This window comes from Crocuta crocuta, unplaced genomic scaffold (genome assembly GCF_008692635.1).
Source record: "Crocuta crocuta isolate KB4526 unplaced genomic scaffold, BGI_CrCroc_1.0 scaffold45, whole genome shotgun sequence".
NCBI lineage: Eukaryota > Metazoa > Chordata > Mammalia > Carnivora > Hyaenidae > Crocuta > Crocuta crocuta.
In genome coordinates, this window is record NW_027530544.1 from 4,520,552 (window position 1) to 4,539,014 (window position 18,463).

Below are 18,463 nucleotides of genomic sequence, written 5' to 3' on the forward strand. Positions count from 1 at the left end.
CCGCTCTCTTTCTCTCTCTCATTCTCTCCCCCCCCCCACCCCATAAACAAATAAACTTAAAAATTAATTCTAGATAGATTAAAGGCATAAATGTGAAAAATAAAGTTTTAATGCTGTTGTGATTTAAATAGTTTCCCCCAGAAAAATATTTGAGTTCAAGCCCTATCCCCTGGTACCTATGAATGTGGCCTTTTTGAAAAAAGGATCTTTGCAGAGGCAGTCAAACTGAGGTCACCCTGGAGTAGAGTGCGCCCTAAATCCAATATGACTGATGCCCTTATAAGAGGAAGAGAAGTGACAGAGACCCACAAGGAGAACCCCATGTGATGACAGACACAGAAATCGGAATGATAAACCTATAAACCACGGAAGGCCAGGGACTGTTGCCAACTGGGAAGATGCAGAGAAAGATCTGCTCCTGGAGCCTTCAGAGAACACGCTCCTACCAGCACCCGATTTCAGACTTCTACCTTTTTCTTGTTTTATGCTGTTTAACTTTGTGGTAATTTGTTGTAGCAGCTTTAGGTGATGGATACTAATGCTTTTAGAAGAAAATACAGTTAAAAGAATTAGAGAAAGATTTCTTTTTTCTTTTTTTAATGTTTTATTTCTAGGAGAGAGAGAGACAGCGTGAGCAGGGGAGGGTCAGAGAGAGAGGGAGTCACAGACTGAAACAGGCTCCAGGCTCTGAGCTGGCAGTCAGAGAAAGATTTCTTAAAATAATTCGTAAAAGCAGAAACCACGACAGAAAATTTGCCTTAAAATATAGAGCTTCTGCACCTCAAAGAAACAAAATGAAAAGGCAAGCCAGACACACAGAGAAAGATATTTACAGCACGTGTAACCTACAGAGGAGTAGTAACTGGAGTTTATAAAGGATTTTCTTACTCTCAGTAAGAAAAAGATAACTTCATATAAACTCAAAAGCAAAGTGATAAAAATGAGCAAAGGTTACGAACAGGCAATTCAAAGAAGGAAACAGTAGATGATCAGTAATCTCAAAATTAGCAGTAATCATGGGAAGACAAATTAAAGCTAGAATTAATTATGATGTCACACCCATCAGACTGTGGGGAGGGGAAGCGAGAATATCAAGTGTTGATAAGAATGTGAGACAACAAGGAATCCTTCTGCACTGCCTGTGGGAAGATAAATCACTATGACCACTTGGAGGACCTTTTTAAAAAAATTTTTTAATGTTTATTTTTGAGAGGGAGAGAGACAGAGAGCATGGGAGGGGCAGACAGAGAGGCAGGCTCTGAAGCAGGCTCTAGGCTCTGAGCTGTCAGCACAGACCCTGATGCAGGGCTGGAACTCACACATTGTGAGATCATGATCTGAGCTGAAGTCGGACACTCAATCGACGGAGCCACCCAGGTGCCCCTGGGAGGACCTTTGATCATTTACATATTAAAGGTGTGTACAATCTATGACTGAACAATTTCATTCCTAGATGGTGTAGGAGAGGAAATGTTTAAGAATGTTTATAGCAATACTGGTTATGATTTTGGAAAACTGGAACCAATCCAAATGTCTATCAGCCAGATAATGGCTAAATGTTGAAAACTCATGATGCAATGTTTTATTGTGATAAAATATACATAAGATTCACTACATTAACTATTTTAAATGTATATTTCAGTGTATTAAGTACATTCACATTGGTGAGGTATGTTCACAAACACACGATTCCATTTATTTTATTTTTTAATTATTTTTAATCAAAGTATAGTTGGCATACAATATCATATTAGTTTCAGGTGTACAATATAGTGATTCAACATCTATATACAATTACAAAATGCTCACCACAACTGAGTAAGTTTCTATCTGTTACCATCCAAAGTCATTACTATTTTATTGCCTATATTCCTGTGCTAAGTATATTCACATTGTTCTATAGCCATGACCACCATCCATCTCCAGAACTTTGTCATCACACTGTACTGAAACCCTGTACCCATTAAACAGTAGCTCTCTGTTACCGCAACCTCCGGCCCCTTGTAACCACTACTGTACATGCTGTCTCTTTGAATTTGACCATTCCAGGTACCTCATGTAAGTGGAGTTATACAATATTTGGTTTTGTGTATGTGGCTATTTCATGTAACATAATGTTTTCCAGGTTCATACATGTGGTAGCATGTGTCAGAATTTCCGTCCTTTTAAAGACTGAATAATACTCTGTTGTATGCATATACTGCATTTTGTTTATCCACTCACTATTGATGGATATTTGGCTACTGTGAATGGTGCTGTTATGAGTGTTATTGTACAAATGCCTGTTCAGTTCCCTGCTGTTGGGATATACTTAAAAGTGAAATTGCACCGTAGGGCAGTTATATTTTTATTTTTTCAAGGATCACAATGCTGTTTTGCACAGAGGCCACGCTATTTTACATTCCTCTCATAATAATGCAATTCTATATAGTAATTGAAGTTGAATGATGAGAATTAACTATATAGCATGAAATCTTCTAAACACGCCATTCCCTCTTAGAACATTTTCTCTTCCCACTCAGTGCTCCACCTGGATAAATCCTACTCGTCTTCTAAGTTTTGGCATAAGCTGTATCCTAGAAAGTCTTTGCAGCACATTTCCCCTCCCTCTTCCCAGGCCCTTGTGGGGTCTCCCTCCTCAGCTCTACCTCTCTTTGTAATGTTGTATTGTAACTGCCCATTGGTATGTCTCTTACCAATAGACTGAAGCTTCTTGAAAGCAGACCTGTGTCTGTCTTGTTCATTGTTGAATCCTCCGTGTTGGCTTAGAATAGGTGTTTAAATAGTACTGTTAAATCAATCAGTGAATTTTAAGGCTATGACAAAGTGACAGAAAGCATTTATAGCCCTGAGAACACTTGAGTCTTTCCGTGTCCCCCACCGCAACTATTGTTAGAGGCTGTTAGAAAGGGAAACAGTATTCCCCCTTTCGTAGCATCCGAAAATCTTGGAGCCAGAACTTCTGTGACTCATTGTATCTGACCTCCCAACAAGTGCAGTCTCCACCAGGGCCTCCCTGAGGGCTAGGTTTCCAGCCTGGGCTGAGAACTTCTAAAGATTATCACTACACGGTATGCTTTCAGTAGCATGTTACAGAGACTCCCAACTAAGAGTGACAAACGAATGGAGGTTTATTGTCCTCAAATACCAAGAAACCCCAAGGTAGGTGACTGCTGACTCTGGTTCAGTTGTCTGTGATATGTTTGGGGCCCAGGCTTCCCCCCACCACACACACACATGTTAACTTTTCATCCTTGCACAATTGTTGCCTCATGATTGTGAAGTGGCTCCCATGCCTCTGGGCATCACACGCGGTCGAGGACAGAAGTAGGAAAGGGGGAGCGCCAGCAAGCTCTCTTCTTCTGCCTGGCCCTTTTATTTATTTGCTTGTAAATGTTTATTTATTTGTGTGTGAGAGAGAGACAGACAGACAGACAGAGTTAGAGACAGAGACAGAGAGACAGAGAGAAACAGAGAGAGAGAGACAGAAAGAGAGCGCACATGCAAGAGTGGAGGAGGGGCAGATAGAGGGGAAGACAGAGAATCCAAAACAGGCTCCACACTGTCAGAGCAGAGCCCAACTAGGGGCTTAAACTCATGAGCCATGAGATCCTGATCTGAGCCGAAGTCAGACACTTAACTGACTGGGCCATCCAGGTGCTCCATGCCCGTCCCTTTTAGAAGAAAGCTAAACTCCAGAGTTCTCTAGAATATTTCCATCTATGTTTTACTGGCCAGAACTCTATCACTGATCACCAAGTGCAGGGAGGTTTAGAAAGTAAGATTTAATCTTTCCCGTCTCCATAGTGGAAGGTGACAGGTGCCGTCAGGCATAATTCCTGAGTCTGTCTTAGGTGCTCACAGACTCTTAAAGCAGACCCTGTGCCGCTTGCAGGGGTACAACAGAAACCCGCTTGGGCCAAGGATAGAATTGGCCCCAGAACTGCAGAAGTGCAGTTGGGCACTTCCAGAGTGGTCAATAGAGTCACCTTACTTTTCATATTTTCCTGTAGTAAATAGTCCGTCCGAGTCTCTCTCCCTCAGCCTTCTTCTGGTCCATCAGCATTCCAGCAGCAATGTGGTGTAGACGGCTTATACCAGCTCTGGAGACACAGAGCTGCCCAGCCGATTTTCCTGACTGAAGGGACCTCCCCAGGGACATCTCTGAATACCTCCACTATATTTTGGTTGAAAGAACACTGGATAGGAGCCAGGAGACTCACCCCAGCTCCACAATTGCTGAGCTGTGTCAACTTGTGTTTCTTGCCTTCTCTGGGCCTCAGTATTCTTATCTATAAAAAGGGGGGAGTAGGGGGAGAAATGATTCAGATCAGAAGATTGCCAAAGTCCCTGACAGCAATATCATTCTGGTTTCTCTGATTCTGCTTCTTCTGCTGGTCTGGAAGTCCCAGGAGATGGGAAAAATATATGTATATTTTTGGTCTGCATTACCTCTGCTTGGACAAGCTATTCCAAACAGCTGGGACACCTGTACCACTGTCTTGGGGCCCCCCGCCCCGCCTTTTGCCCGTGGCTGCCCGGCTGTGAGCTGGCACCTCCCCAGGGGCACAGATAACAAATGAGCTTCCTGGGATGAGTGAATATTAAAAGCCCTGGCCTTGGTCCTTGAAATGCTCTTGTCTCTGCTCAATGCCCGCAACCATGTGTCTGGTTTTCCTCGTCCTACTGTGGCTGAGCCGTGCGACCCCAAACCAGGAGACAGGTGAGGAGCCAGGCTGGCAGCTCAAAGGGACCTGGACTCTAGTCTCTTTCATTCATTCATTCATTCATTCATTCATTCATTCATTCAATCATTTTTGTTCCAGGCATGATTCACCTCCTAGGGCCTAATGCTCACTAATTCGTTAATTAAAGAATTCATTTACTCAGCACTTACTTGTGCTTAATGTGGCTTCTCTGCGTAACCATCCATCTTCATGTTGGTAAGATCTCCTTGCATGATTAGCTTGGGAGGGTCTTTTTTGGTTGGGGACCCCAGAGGAATGTCCAAAGGAGGCTCCTGTGGGTAGAGGAGGCATGGGGCTCTAGAGTGCGCACTGTGGGAGGTAGGAGGGAAGGTGGGGTGACAAAGCCTAGATCCAGGTTAATAGGCAGACTCAAGGGGCAACTGCCAGGCACCAACTGATTTGGTTTGCTAAAATACCCCAGGAAATGTAGTGGGATGATAAAGTTGCCTTTTGTGAGAAAGTTAAATGCCATTGGTAGGAATACTTTTGTGGGAATGGGAGCCTCAAGGGCATACGCATGCTTATGCATGCTTGATTTCTGCTTGATTTCTGTTCTGATTTAATAACACTTATGTTATTAAATGGCTTTGTGTAAAGCACTTCTGGGGAAGGGCAGGACTTCAGTTTTGCTGAGTGGGATCTGCAGGTGTGGGGCTAGAGCAGGATCAGCGGGAACTGCCAAGGGAGGAAGAGGCTGCCCAGGTCCCCTTTCCACACCCTTTCTCAGCACGCTCGCCTTCTTCTCTATAAAATTGTCAAATATGTTTCAGGAGTGTTTCTCTGGAGGGGCACAAACTATCGGCAGGTTCTATTCTTCACCCCCTCCTTTCTGGGCCCCAGAGCTTGTCACTTTTACTAGCCTCTAGGTCTGAAGCCACCAGGATGGTCACAGAGTCACCTGAGCTATTGCCTCCTCACTAGGAAGCAGTTTCCTGATGGGCCCACTGCTTCTCCACCAAATCCCGTGGCTCTCTCCTCTTACCTGTGGTACAGCACTAGTCGTACAGCATGGCGATGTTCTGGTTACTCGTAGTTTGATGACACTTCACTATACTGAGCTCCTGGAAGGTGCTTTTTTGCAGGGTCTGGTGGGGCAGGGCACTAGAATATATGTCCATGATCCACCATGGTACCTGGCTCAGAGAGTCACTCAATAGTATAAAATGAGGGGCGCCTGGGTGGATCAATTGGTTAACTGTCCAGGTCTTGATTTCTGCTCAGGTCATGATCTCATGGTTCATGAGTTCAAGCCCCGCATAGGGCTCTATGCTGACTGTGGGGAGCATGCTTGGGATTCTCTCTTTCCCTCTCTCTCTGCCCCTCCTCTGCTCGTTCTCTCTCTCTCTCAAAAAAGAAAACTTAAAAAAATAGACTAAAATGAGTGAATGAATGAATGAATGAATGATTGGGTGCTTAGTCACTTATGCTGTCATTTTTATGACAGAACCAGTCAGCACTGTTAGAAACTATATCTCTCTCCTGACCTTGGACACTGTGGGAACTCAAGTGTGAACTCAAATTCAATTCAGATATATAGTTTTTAATTTTTTAAATGTTTATTTATTTTTGAGAGAGAGAAAGACAGAGTGTGAGTGGGGCAGGGTCAGAGAGAAAGGGAAACACAGAATCAGAAGCAGGCTCCAGGCTCTGAGGTGTCTGCATAGAGCCCAGTGTGGGGCTTGAACTCAAAGACTGGGAGATCATGAACTGAGCTGAAGTAGAACGCTTAGCTGACTGAGCTACCCAGGTGCCCCTCAATTCAGATATTTTAAGTTAAATTGAATAAAAAATATTTGACACCAGAACTACAGTGATGCATTTCCTACCTTGGATGAGCTGGTAGGGAAGACAGATACGTACCTCCAGAAAGAAGACTGTAATAACAGACAGGGACTAATGCTATGTTAGAAGCTAAAATCAATAGGTATTAAGGGTAAAAAGAAAAAGTTAATCCCAATAAATATAGTTAATCCCTTCTATCCCCAGGTGTGGGGGGGTGTTGGAAAGCTTTCAGAATAGGTCAAATTTATTATTAATTTTTTTTTCTTACGGACATTTTCTAATGTTTTTTAATGTTTATTTTTGAGAGGGAGGCAGAGTGCAAGCAGGGAGGGGCAGAGAGCAAGGGAGACACAGAATCCAAAGCTGGCTCCAGGCTCTGCGCTGACAGCTCAGAGCCCAACATGGGGCTCAAACTCATGAACTGTGAGATCATGACTTGAAGCAAAGTCAGATGCTTAATCCACTGAGCCACCTACACATCCCTCTTATGGAAATTTCCAAACACGCACAAAAAGAGACTAGTATAATGAACCCAATGTTCTTACTGGCTAATTTAAAAATTATCAACATTTTGCCTAAATTCTTATCCACCATATTAAAAAATATAACCATAATACCTTATGAAAGATGAAATGATTAAAATAATTACTACCATTAAAATTTTTTTAACGTTTATTTATTTTTGAGAGAGAGAGAGAGACAGAGCATGAGTGTGGGAGGGGTGGAGAGAGAAGGAGACACAGAATCTGAAGCAGGCTCCAGTCTCTGAGCTGTCAGCATAGAGCCTGACACAGGGCTCAAACCCACAGACTGCAAGATCATGACCTGAGCTGAAGTCACTCACTCAACCGACTGAGCCACCCAGGTGCCCCTGCTTATTACTATTTACTACCTATTCATATTTCTCCAACTCTCAAAAGGACTCTTTTGCAATTGGCTTATTTAATCAGGACTCAAACAAGGTCCACACATTACATTTAACTGGTATATATATATATATTTTTTTTTTAAACTGGTATATTTCTTAAGCCTCTTCAAATCTATCAGTCCCCTTTTCCTTTTTTCATGCTGTTTTTAATTGAAGAAACCAGGTCATTTGTTCTGTAGAAAATTCTACATTCTGGATTTATCTGATTGATTCTATGTGGATGTCTCTCTGTCCCCTGCATTTCCCAAAACCTGGTAATTAAGGTTCATTTCTTTTGGCAAGAATATACCATAGGGTGAGGCTGTATACTTGCCATTGCATCTTGAAAGAGACACACAAAGTCTAGTGGTCCCACTTTCTGTGTTAAATAAACTTGATCACCAAATGCATCTGTTGTAGGTCCATTATAAACATTCCCCCTCAGCCTTTCTCTAATGGTTTTAATCCCCAGGGATGATCGTTGCATAGATCCATTTTTTTCACTAGGGGTGCCAAACGCTGGCTTTCCGATTCTATCGCTCCTTCCACATTTATTAGCTGCGGTTCTTCTATACAGACTTTTCCCTTGTCATTTACTTGGTTTGTATGGAAAGGCTGGATAAATGTTTAATTCTTCATTTGTCATTTTCAGAATAATGAGTTTGTTCCTTAGCAACCCAGGAAAGATTGAATTTAAACATGACCTTGAAGAATAAGAATGTGTTTTTAGTGGCTATGAGAGGGAAGGGCCTTTCACACGGAGGAAATGGCTTGAGCAAAGGCTGCAAAGCAAGAGTATTCAGGGTGTTTAGGGAATGGCAGAGATTAGTAGCAAGTGCAATAAGAGGCTTTTTGAATGAGAAGCATGGTGTGGTGGAAAAAGCAGGGAAGAAGTCAGGATTGCTGGTTAAGTGTGACCTTCAGAAAATGGCTTTTCCATTGCTAGATCAGGGGCTTTCAAACTTTTCTGGCCACAATCCACATTAATAAATATATTTTACACTGTGATTCAGTACATACATATAGGCATATAAAAACAAAAATTTCAAAAAGAACCCCAAACGACTTACCCTCACATATACAACGTATGCTCTGCCCTACTCTGCTGTGCTATCCCAATCCATTTCATTCCTTTCCATCTTATTAAAATAAATGCTGGTCATGGGGCATCTGGGTGGCTCATTTGGTTAAGTATCTGACTTCGATTCAGGTCATGATCTCACCATTGGTGAGTTCAAACCCCACGTCAGACTCTCTGCTGTCAGCACAGAACCCACTCTGGATCCTCTGTCTCCCTCTTTCTCTGCCCCAGCCCTGCTTGTACGCACTCTCTTTCTCTTTCTCTCTCAAATTAAATAAATAAACTTAAAAAAAAATACTGGTCATGATCACCGAAATGATCTCTGACTCATGAATGGGCTACAGCACTTGTTCGGATGGTCTCTGGGGCTCTTTTCCACCTCCAGCCCTCTTTGATCCATCCTCGGTATTGGTGACAACCTGACACTGAACTAGGCACTTGGGAAGAGGGATGACGTGAGAAGGGGAACTACTCATTTGTAGGAGGCTCCTAACTTAACATGAGACAGAAGCAAGGCCAAACTCGAAGGCCACCATCACCTTGAGAGGTCTGACCTTCCAGGCCACTGCTCCCCTTTCATCAGACGCCTGCTGGCCCCTGTTTCCATAACAGGCTGGGCTAGCCACACCTAACCCTGCACCCTCTCAGCGGCCTGCTCGCTGTTGATCTCATCAACGTTGGAAGGCCCTCAAGCTTATCCCTAAACAAAGCCCCAGGCAGGTGCTAACCTAACAGGAATTGATTTGGTAGGTCAAGAACAGCATTGAGAGTCCTGGGTGTGAGAACACCTGGGGCTCATTCCCACCGGGGCCACTGACTCACCAGATGACCTGGGTCACATACCTACCTGCCAATGCCTTGTTTCCCCTGCCCTTAAAGAAGATGAAACCCCTCACTTGGTAGTGGATATGCACTGGTCAGATATAATTGAATTGGGCAGCTTGGGAAAATGATCAAAATTAGGGTTGATGAAACTGTTTTGTGAAGAGGGACCATGGAGACCTTCCTCTAACTTTGCGGGGATTTTATCGATCCTTCTTGTCACACTTCAGTCTGTTGTTTTCTCTCTTGCTTCTCTGTCTTCCTTGCTGTCACATCCCGGCCACCCTCCTCTTTTCTCTCATTCTTCTCTTTCTCTCAGCTCTGTCTCATTCTTGTGTCTCTGTTTTTAATAATAGCTTTCCTGAGATATAATTCATGGAACATAAAATTCATCCTTTGAAAGTGTACAGTTCAGGGGCGCCTGCGTGGCTTAGTCGGTTAAGCGTCTGACTTTCGCTTAGGTCATGATCTCACGGTTCGTGGGTTCGAGTCCCGCGTCGGGCTCTGTGCTGACAGCCAGCTCAGAGCCTGGAGCCAGTTTCAGAGTCTGTATCTCCCTCTCTCTCTGACCCTCCCCTGCTCACGCTGTCTCTCTCTCTCTCTCCTAGAAATAAAATAAATAAATAAATAAATAAATAAATAAATAAAGTGTACAGTTCAGTGGGTTTTAGTATGTTCACAGAGTCGTGCAAACCACACCACTGTCTAATTTCAGAACATTTCTTCATTACCAAAGGAGATCCTGTACCCCTAGGAGTCACTCCCTGGTCCCCATGCTTCCCAGCCCCCCGACAACCATTAATCTACTTGCTGTCTCTATGGACTTCTATATTATAGGCATTTCACTTAAAAGGAGTCTTACAACATATGGCCTTTTGTGGCTGACTGCTTTCACTTAGCATCGTGTTTCAGGGTCCATCCACCTTGTAGCATGTGTCAGAACTTCATCCCTTTTTAGGGCTGAATAATACTCCATTGTGTGGGTATCCCATATTTTGTTTTATCCATTCATCAGTTGATGGACACTTGAAATGTTTCCACATTTGGGTTCTTATGAATAATTCTCCCATGGACATACGTGTACGGGTTTTTATGTGAGCATGTATTTTCAGCTCTCGTAAGTATATACGCAGAAGTGGGATTGCGGCATTGTATGGTTTTCACTCCAAATTAAACATTTTGAGGAACTGCCAAACTGTTTTTCTCTGTTTTTCAGAGCGGCTGCACCATTTTTCAATTCCACAGCAGTGGATGGGGTTCCAATTTCTCCACATTCTCAGCAACACCTGTTTCCGAACGGGTGTGAAGTAGTGTCTCCTTGTGGTTCTGGATTGCCTCTCCTTGATAACAAACGTTGTTGAGCAGCCCTTCATGTGCTTTTTGCCCACTGGTATATCTTCTTTGGATCTATCCTATGCCCATTTAAAAATTGGGTTATTTGCCCTTTTTTGTTATTGTCAAGCTGTAGGAATTCTTTACATATTCTGGATAAAATTCTCTCATCACATGTATGATTTGCAGATATTTTCTCCCATTCTGTGGGCTGTCTCTTCACTTTCTTGATACTATCTGTAGAAGCACAAAACTTTAAAATTTCTATCAAGTCCAGTGTATGTTTCCTTTTGTCACTTGTGCTTTTGGTGTCATATCTGGGAAACTATTGCTTAGTCCAAGGCCATGATCATCTAAGAGTTTTGTAGTTTTGACTCTTGCATTCAGGCCTGTGATCCATTTGAAGTTAATTTTTATGTATGGTGTGAGGTAGAGGTTCAGATCCATTCCTTTGTGCATGGATATCCAGTTGTCCCGGCATCATTTGTTACAACAGTCTCTTTTTATGTACGTATTTATTTAAAAAATGTTTTTAAGTTTATTTTTGAGAGAGACAGAGCATGAGAGGGGGAGGGGCAGAGAGAGAGAGAGGGAGGCATAGACTCTGAAACAGGCTCCAGGCTCTGAGTGGTTAGCACAGAGCCCGATGTGGGGCTGGAATGGAGAGATCATGACCTGAGCTGAAGTCAGCGGCTGACCTGACTGAGCCACCCAGGCGCCCCATAACTGTCTCTTTTTAATGTCCCCTTTTTCTGCAGGCAGCTGCTCCCAACCCCAGTCCCTCTGCTGCCTTGGAATAGATCATCACTGCAAGAGAGGAAGCTGCTACTGTGATGAATTCTGCCACGTGGTATCAGACTGCTACCCAGACCACCACGCCCTGTGCAACCCTGGTAACTCACACACAGGCTCCTTCCTAACCCCCCAGCGGAGCTGGATGCTGTGACAGAGAGAGGCAAGCTCCTTGCATGTACCTCAGGCCAAGGCCAGGATGCAGACTGAATGGCTCCTGAGGTCCTTGATAATCCTGAGATCCTCACCTTTGGTCCACTTCATATAAAAAGTGCCCACATGTTCCTCCCAGCTTTGTTTCCCCACTGCTCTCGACCACCTGCTGCTCCCCTCTGAGCTCCTTTCTCAGATCCACACGCAGAGAGGCTAAGCTGTTGGTGGTTGGGGATCAGCGTGGGGAGTGAGATGATTGGGTCACCTAACTGCCCCTGCGTCTCTAGCAATGTAGATGTCTCTTGACCTGATCCACGTAGACTTTTGAGGGAAGACAGGCATCTGCAGAGAGGTGCCGGGGATGCTACATAGGAGGAGGGGGCCTAGGAGTCTGGGAGGAGGCCGGGAACTTTCACCTTGTGTTTCTCAGCTTCTCAGAATACCAAGATGGTGCTGCGGATGGTGCTGAGGATAGAAACCCCCCCGAGACCTGCAAGAAGCAATCTAGACTGGATGCAGCGCCTGGTGAGTGCCCTGGCGGTTCTCCCAGAATGGGGTGCTGACAACCTGCTTCTGCCTCCCTGGCCTGTAGGCCCCAAGGTCGGGGAACAGTTACCAAGGGGGAAAAGAGACCTGAGCTGGGGCAGAGCTCCATGGTTTTAGGGCTAGGAGCAGTGGTATCTGACCATGGACCTGACACTTGAGTTTCATATCATTTTCTTTTTTTTTTTTTTTTACAAATAGTTTATTGTCAAATTAGTTTCCACTTTTTTTTTTACAAATAGTTTATGAGTTTCATATCATTTTCATGTGTCATGAAATATTCTTTTGACTTTTTTCAGCCACTTAAAAATATAAAAAACATGCTTAACTTGTCATCTGTACACACACACACACACACACACACACACAAATCTGCAGCAAGTGAGACTTGGCTTACAGACTGTGATTGGCTGCTTTCTGCCCTAAATCATCCTTCATTCTTTATTTTTCATCTGTGTCGTGGCTTCAGCCCTGACCTGTCCAGAGCTCTCTGCCGAGCACTGGAGCAGAGGCCTCAGCCCCCACTCTAGCATATTATGAGCATTGGGCAGAAAGGAAGGGAGCATGGTACAAGGAAAAAGCATAGACTCGGGAGCCAGACAGACCTGGGTTCAAATCCTGTCTCTACCACTTATTACCTGGGTGACCTGAGGTGCCTCCTTCTGCCTTTCTGAGTTTCCCTTTCCTCATCTGTGTCCTAGAGCATGCCCTGTAGAGCTGTTGCAAAAGGGCCTTGGTAGATGTGCAATGAGGCATAGCTATTATCTGGGGACATGCAAATAAGCTGGCCTTTACTTCCTGCTCACTTAGGTCCAGCAGCTTCTCCACACCAGCCTCCCAGGGAGGCCCCTCTCCATCTCTGTGAGGGAAATCAAGAAGAGAGCCTGACATCTACCGTGAAGCTTCTTCCGGGCCCTGTGACGCAAAGCCCACCCTGCCCCCCACCCCTGGGCCTGCTGGGCCTTACCACCAGTCCCAATGTGCTTGTCTCTTGGTTTCTATCCTGCATGCTTCTGCATCGGCTCAACCAGAGGAAAATGGAAATCTGCGATAGTCGTTAACACACTTAAATCAGCCATACACGCCGGTGTTGAGCATTTGACTTCAGCTCAGGTCATGATCTCGCGGTTCGCAAGTTTGAGCTCCGCGTTGGGCTCAGAGCTCACAGCACAGAGCCTGGAGCCTGCTTCAGATTCTGTGTCTCCCTCTCTCTGCCCCTCCTCTACTCTCTCTCTCTCTCAAAATAAATGAACATTTAAAAACTTAAATCAGCTATACAGATTATAAAACATAAATTTGGCTCATCGTATTCATTGTTTGTGGTGGTTATAATGAATATAGCAAACATTTCTTGAAAGTGGAAGGTGAGAACCTAGCACGTCTAGCCAAGTGATCTGTGCTTCCTTCCTCAAAATTCCTTCCCAGGCATCATGTGGCCACCTCTAAGTTCCACAATAGCCTGGTCTGAGCCTTGTAGCCTCATGCTCACCAGTCTTCTTCCCAGAGAAAAAGGGAGGCAGGGGGACCTTCCTCTGGTGGGTTGGGACAAGGCTCCTGGGAGCTTCCTTGTGTGAGGATTTCAAAGCTCCAGGACAGTGATCCCAGGGGTCTTTGGGGTCTACTGAGCCCATTGCCTTCCCCTCAGGTTCCCTACCCTTCAGCTTCCTGCACTCCAGGCCTTAGGGTCTTTTTTTTTTTTTAATGTTTTATTTATTTCTAGGAGAGAGAGAGAGAGAGAGACAGCGTGAGCAGGGGAGGGTCAGAGAGAGAGGGAGTCACAGACTGAAACAGGCTCCAGGCTCTGAGCTGGCAGTCAGCACAGAGCCCGACGCGGGGCTCGAACCCACGAACCGCGGGATCATGACCTAAGCGAAAGTCGGACGCTTAACCGACTAAGCCACCCAGGCGCCCCATTAGGGTCTTTTTTTTACTTCTCTTTGACCGTGGCCTTTCTCTGTAGTTCTACTTCACAACACGGTTCACGTCTGCTCCTCCTGTAGTTCCATTGCCAAAGTCCCAGGTCACAGCGTCCTAACTGGTCCTCTTGCCCCTAGATCTCCCCTAACTGGTCTCTGCTCACAGTTTTCTGCCCACAGCAGAGCTCTGGTGTTGCCAGTTCCTTACTCAGAAACCATCACTGGCTTCCCATTGTCTCCAGAACAAAAGCTAACCTCCCACACTTGGCTGCAAAGTCCTCCACATATTGGGCCCAAGGCCCATTTCTGGCCTTATCTCCTGTAAGGCCCCTTCCCCACACCTATGTTCCACCTAAATAAAATGGCCCATTATCCATGTCCATGCTTCCCTCCAGGCTTTGACTCATCTGAACACTGGTTTCTTAGTAATAAATGATTATAGCAAGGGAGGTCCTGTCAGAGTCCACTTATTGGCCAATGGTTCTATTTTAGCTTAGTTTCTCTGAATAACTTATTTGGGAACAAAATTCCAAGGAGCAGAGGTGAGGGAAAAGTGAAGTGATACAGAGAAGAAAGGAGAGCCAATACAAAGATGCATTATCCAGTTGTCCCCACTATGGCTCATTTGTTGCTTGATCCTGTGGGACCTTTTAAAAAGCCTTACGAAATGTTTCAGAGAACCATCTGTCCTGGGGATGGAATAGGAAGCATCTGTCCATTCCCTCTCATTCTCGGGGTTTATAGGTTGTTCCACTTAGGCACTAACATTCTCAGTTCTTTGTTGCTCATATGTGAAAGCAGGGCAGCTCTTGGAAGCATCCCAAGCCTTGGCATCAGGGAAACCCTGGGAGAGAGCAAATGGAACGTGGCAAGGCATTGCTTCATCACTCCTGGAAAACTAGTCATCGTAGCAATGGCTGGAGTAGGAAGCAAGGCCAAAAGGACTTGAATGGTGCACAAAAGATGTTCCACCTACTGGCTTTCGGGAACACATGCTTTATCCCTCCAGCTCTTCCAGCCACAGATTTCTTCTCCTGCCTAGGAATGGAGGAGCCCAGGCGAAGAGACAGCCCTGGGCCCTGTTTGGAAGAACTCTCCTCATACATCCAGAACCTAGGATTTCTCTCCCTTCCTTGCTAAGGAGTGCTTTTCCAGTGAGGCTCTGTGGGATGTGGCCTCTCCAGTTGGGATCATCCTGCGGGCCTCGTAGAAAGCCCCAAGATGCTGATTTATGGGCTCTTTTCCCTCTCTTCTCTCAGTGATTTTTTTCTTCCAAATGTCCAGAAACCCTATCTCTTGTTATTGCTCCTATATCATCCTTTTTTTCCCCAGCTAGATTACCTAGATTTAGGTTTACCCAAACTGAAGAGACAGTTTCTGAGATGTTCCAATACCGGTACAGCTTCCTCTAGTTGAGTGTGAACGTGTGTGGATATGTGCATGCATATTTCATTTTTATCTGGCCTTCCATCTTCCCTCCCTGTCTTCCAAATACCTTCCCTATGAAAGTCATTTCCCTGGCAGCAGCATACTATTGGGGAAAAGCCCTGGGGAAACAGAGGCCCTACATTACAAGCTCTGCCTTGTAATTCAAGTTGAAATTACAGAAATAAATTCATATTCATAAGAGTATCTAAAATTACAAGGCCTGATGATAGCAAGTGTTGATGAGAATGTGGAGCAACTGGAACTCTCATATGTTGCTGGTGTAGCCCAAGTTGTCACAATCAATTTGGAAAACTGTTGGATACTATATACTAAAGCGAAACACATGTAGGTCCAATGGCCCAGCAATTCCACTCCTAGATATATATATATATATATATATANATATATATACACAAATGCAAATGCAAGACTGTTCATAGAAGCTTTATTCGGAATAGTGAAAAACTGGAAGCAATCCAAATGTCCATCAATAGGAAAATGGGTAAATTCAGCAATAGCACTGCTAGGAATTTACCCAAGGGATACAGAAATGCTGAGGCATAGGAGCACATGTACCCCAATGTTCATAGCAGCACTCTCCACAATAGCTAAAACATGGAAAGAGCCTAAGTGTCCATCAACAGATGAATGGATCAAGAAGATGTGGTTTATCTATACCATGGAATACTACATGGCAATGAGAAACAATGAAATCTGGCCATGTGTAGCAACATGGATGGACCTTGAGGGTGTTATGCTGAGCGAAATAAGTCAGGCAGAGAAGGACAAATACCATATGTTTGCACGTATAGGAGGATTAGGAGGAACTTGACAGAGGAACAAGGGGGAGAAGAAGGACGGAAATGGTGGGGGAAAGGGAGAGAGGCAAACCATGAGAGACTCTTGAATGCTGACAAAAACTGAGGACTGATGGATGTGGGGGGGAGGGGGTGATAGGCATGGAGGAGGGCACTTGTGGGGATGAGCACTGAGTGTTATGTGGAAACTAATTTGACAATAAACTATTTTTAAAAAAAAAAAAAAAAGGAAAATGGGTAAATTGTGATATATTTTATACAATGGAATACTATCTAGCAACAAAAAAGAATGAAGTATTGTTGCACAAAACATGAGTGAATTTCACAGGCATAATGTTTAGAAAAGGAAGCCATGAATGAGTGTATATTCATAATTCCATTTGCATGAAGTTCAAAAATAGGCAAAACTAATCTATGGTGATAGAGGTAAGAATGATTTGCGGTGGGGGGAAGATAGTGACTGGAAAGGAACACAAGGGAGCTCAATGCGATGCTGAAAGTGTCTTCTATCTGAGTGGTGGATACCTCCTGGGTGTATACAAATGTAAAAATTCATCAAGTTGTATGCTACTTAGGATTGATGTACTTTACTGTATGTGGGTTATACCCTAACAAAGAGATGAATGAACAAGTGGTCAAAGGGCTCTCGGGAGTCTCCTATACTATAGCCCAAAAATAGGGGTTAGGGTGGGGAAGGCCCATTCTCAGGTCCTTGCAAATTTAGATGATTCTTACCGCCTCTTCTGTGGTAGAGAAGGACAGGATCTCATCTAAACAATCTGTGCATACTCAACATTTTGAACTTGTAGGGACACACTTGGACCCCCAGAGTTGCTATAGAGATATTATAAAGTAGAAACACTAGAGCTATAGCAGGTGTAGAAAGAAATGATATCTGATCTTCCCTTAAGTGACTAAAGCAGAGCTTTGCAAAGATACAGCTGCTATTAGTCTCCCTCTGAGTGACTTTCCAGCCAATCCTGCTGTCATAGACACAGACTGCCTAATAGAACTTTCCATACCCATGGAAGCTCTAAACCCTCCACCTCCTCCACTCCCACTCCTTCATTATGTTTGGTATAAAAACCTTGATCTATGGTTATTCAGTGAGTTACTCAATACTGAGCAACTTCCTGGTGCCTGTGTTAATAAACTTGGTCTTTTCACCTGTTCATCTGTCTGTTCTCAATTAATTTGCAGACGCTCAACTACAAGACCCAAGTTGAAGGAGAAAAAAGCTTTTTCCTCCCAACAAACCCAGAACAACTTAACTATGGCTTGGAGTTGGGCTATATCTCAGTGGTCTAGCAGATTTATAACCTTGTATTTCAACGACATTTGACCAACCTGACTCTTTTATCAGACTCTTGGCAGTTCAGTCCTTTGGGCTTTACTTGATAACCCTTGTCCTGAGTCAGATTTATCCTTACAATACGCACTAGTTTCGTTGTGGAGGGAGGGGTTCTAAATACTCTGATGAAAGAGCCAGACCCAAAAGGCATTGACGACAACTCCATCCTTCCAGTTGTTTAAGCTGAGAAATTTGTATTTGTTCTTGACTTCTGTTTGTTTGCCATCCCACATCAATGTGGCAGGAAATCATGTGGACTCTATTTTCAAAAAATATCCAGAATCTGATCAACCCCCACTACCTCCTCTGCTACCTCCACTTCAGAGCCACCCTCCTCTCTTGCCTGGACTAGGGGGAAAAGGCTCCCATTCTTAGTGCAGCTTCAGGACTGATCCCTCTAAAGTTAGATCCCATCACCCCTCTGTTTAAAACTCCCCAGGGGAGGTTCCCACCTCACTCGGAGTTCCAGCCCCAAGGCTAGCAAGGCCCTTTATCATCTACCCCCTCCTAACCTTCAAATCTGCCCCTAGCATGCCTCTAGTCACATGGGTCCTTTGGTGCTCCTTGAATTTGCTCCTGCCTTAGGCTTCTGGACCTTTCTCTAGCAGTTCCCACTGCCTGGAATGCTCTTCTCCAGATATAACTAACTTTATCACCAATTTCAGGTCATTACTCATCTCTCACCGTACTATTTCACACAGCAAGCTGCACCTCCTCCCTGCCTTCCCTCATTACCAGATTCCTCTTGTCTTTTTTCCTTCTTTTCCCCATGATATTCATCCCTACATAA

At 44.4% G+C, this 18,463-nt stretch overlaps 1 protein-coding gene across 1 annotated transcript; it reads left to right on the forward strand.

The window, feature by feature from the left end:
• The first annotated feature begins 4,631 nt into the window (after positions 1–4,631).
• LOC144234390 (uncharacterized) lies at positions 4,632–13,427 on the forward strand. The gene is made up of 5 exons (XM_077767723.1): positions 4,632–4,723; positions 4,876–4,943; positions 11,431–11,565; positions 12,048–12,142; positions 12,971–13,427. The coding sequence occupies exons 1-5, from the start codon at positions 4,632–4,634 to the stop codon at positions 13,046–13,048; spliced, it is 468 nt and encodes a 155-aa protein (XP_077623849.1). The 3' UTR covers positions 13,049–13,427.
• The last annotated feature ends 5,036 nt before the right edge of the window (positions 13,428–18,463 follow it).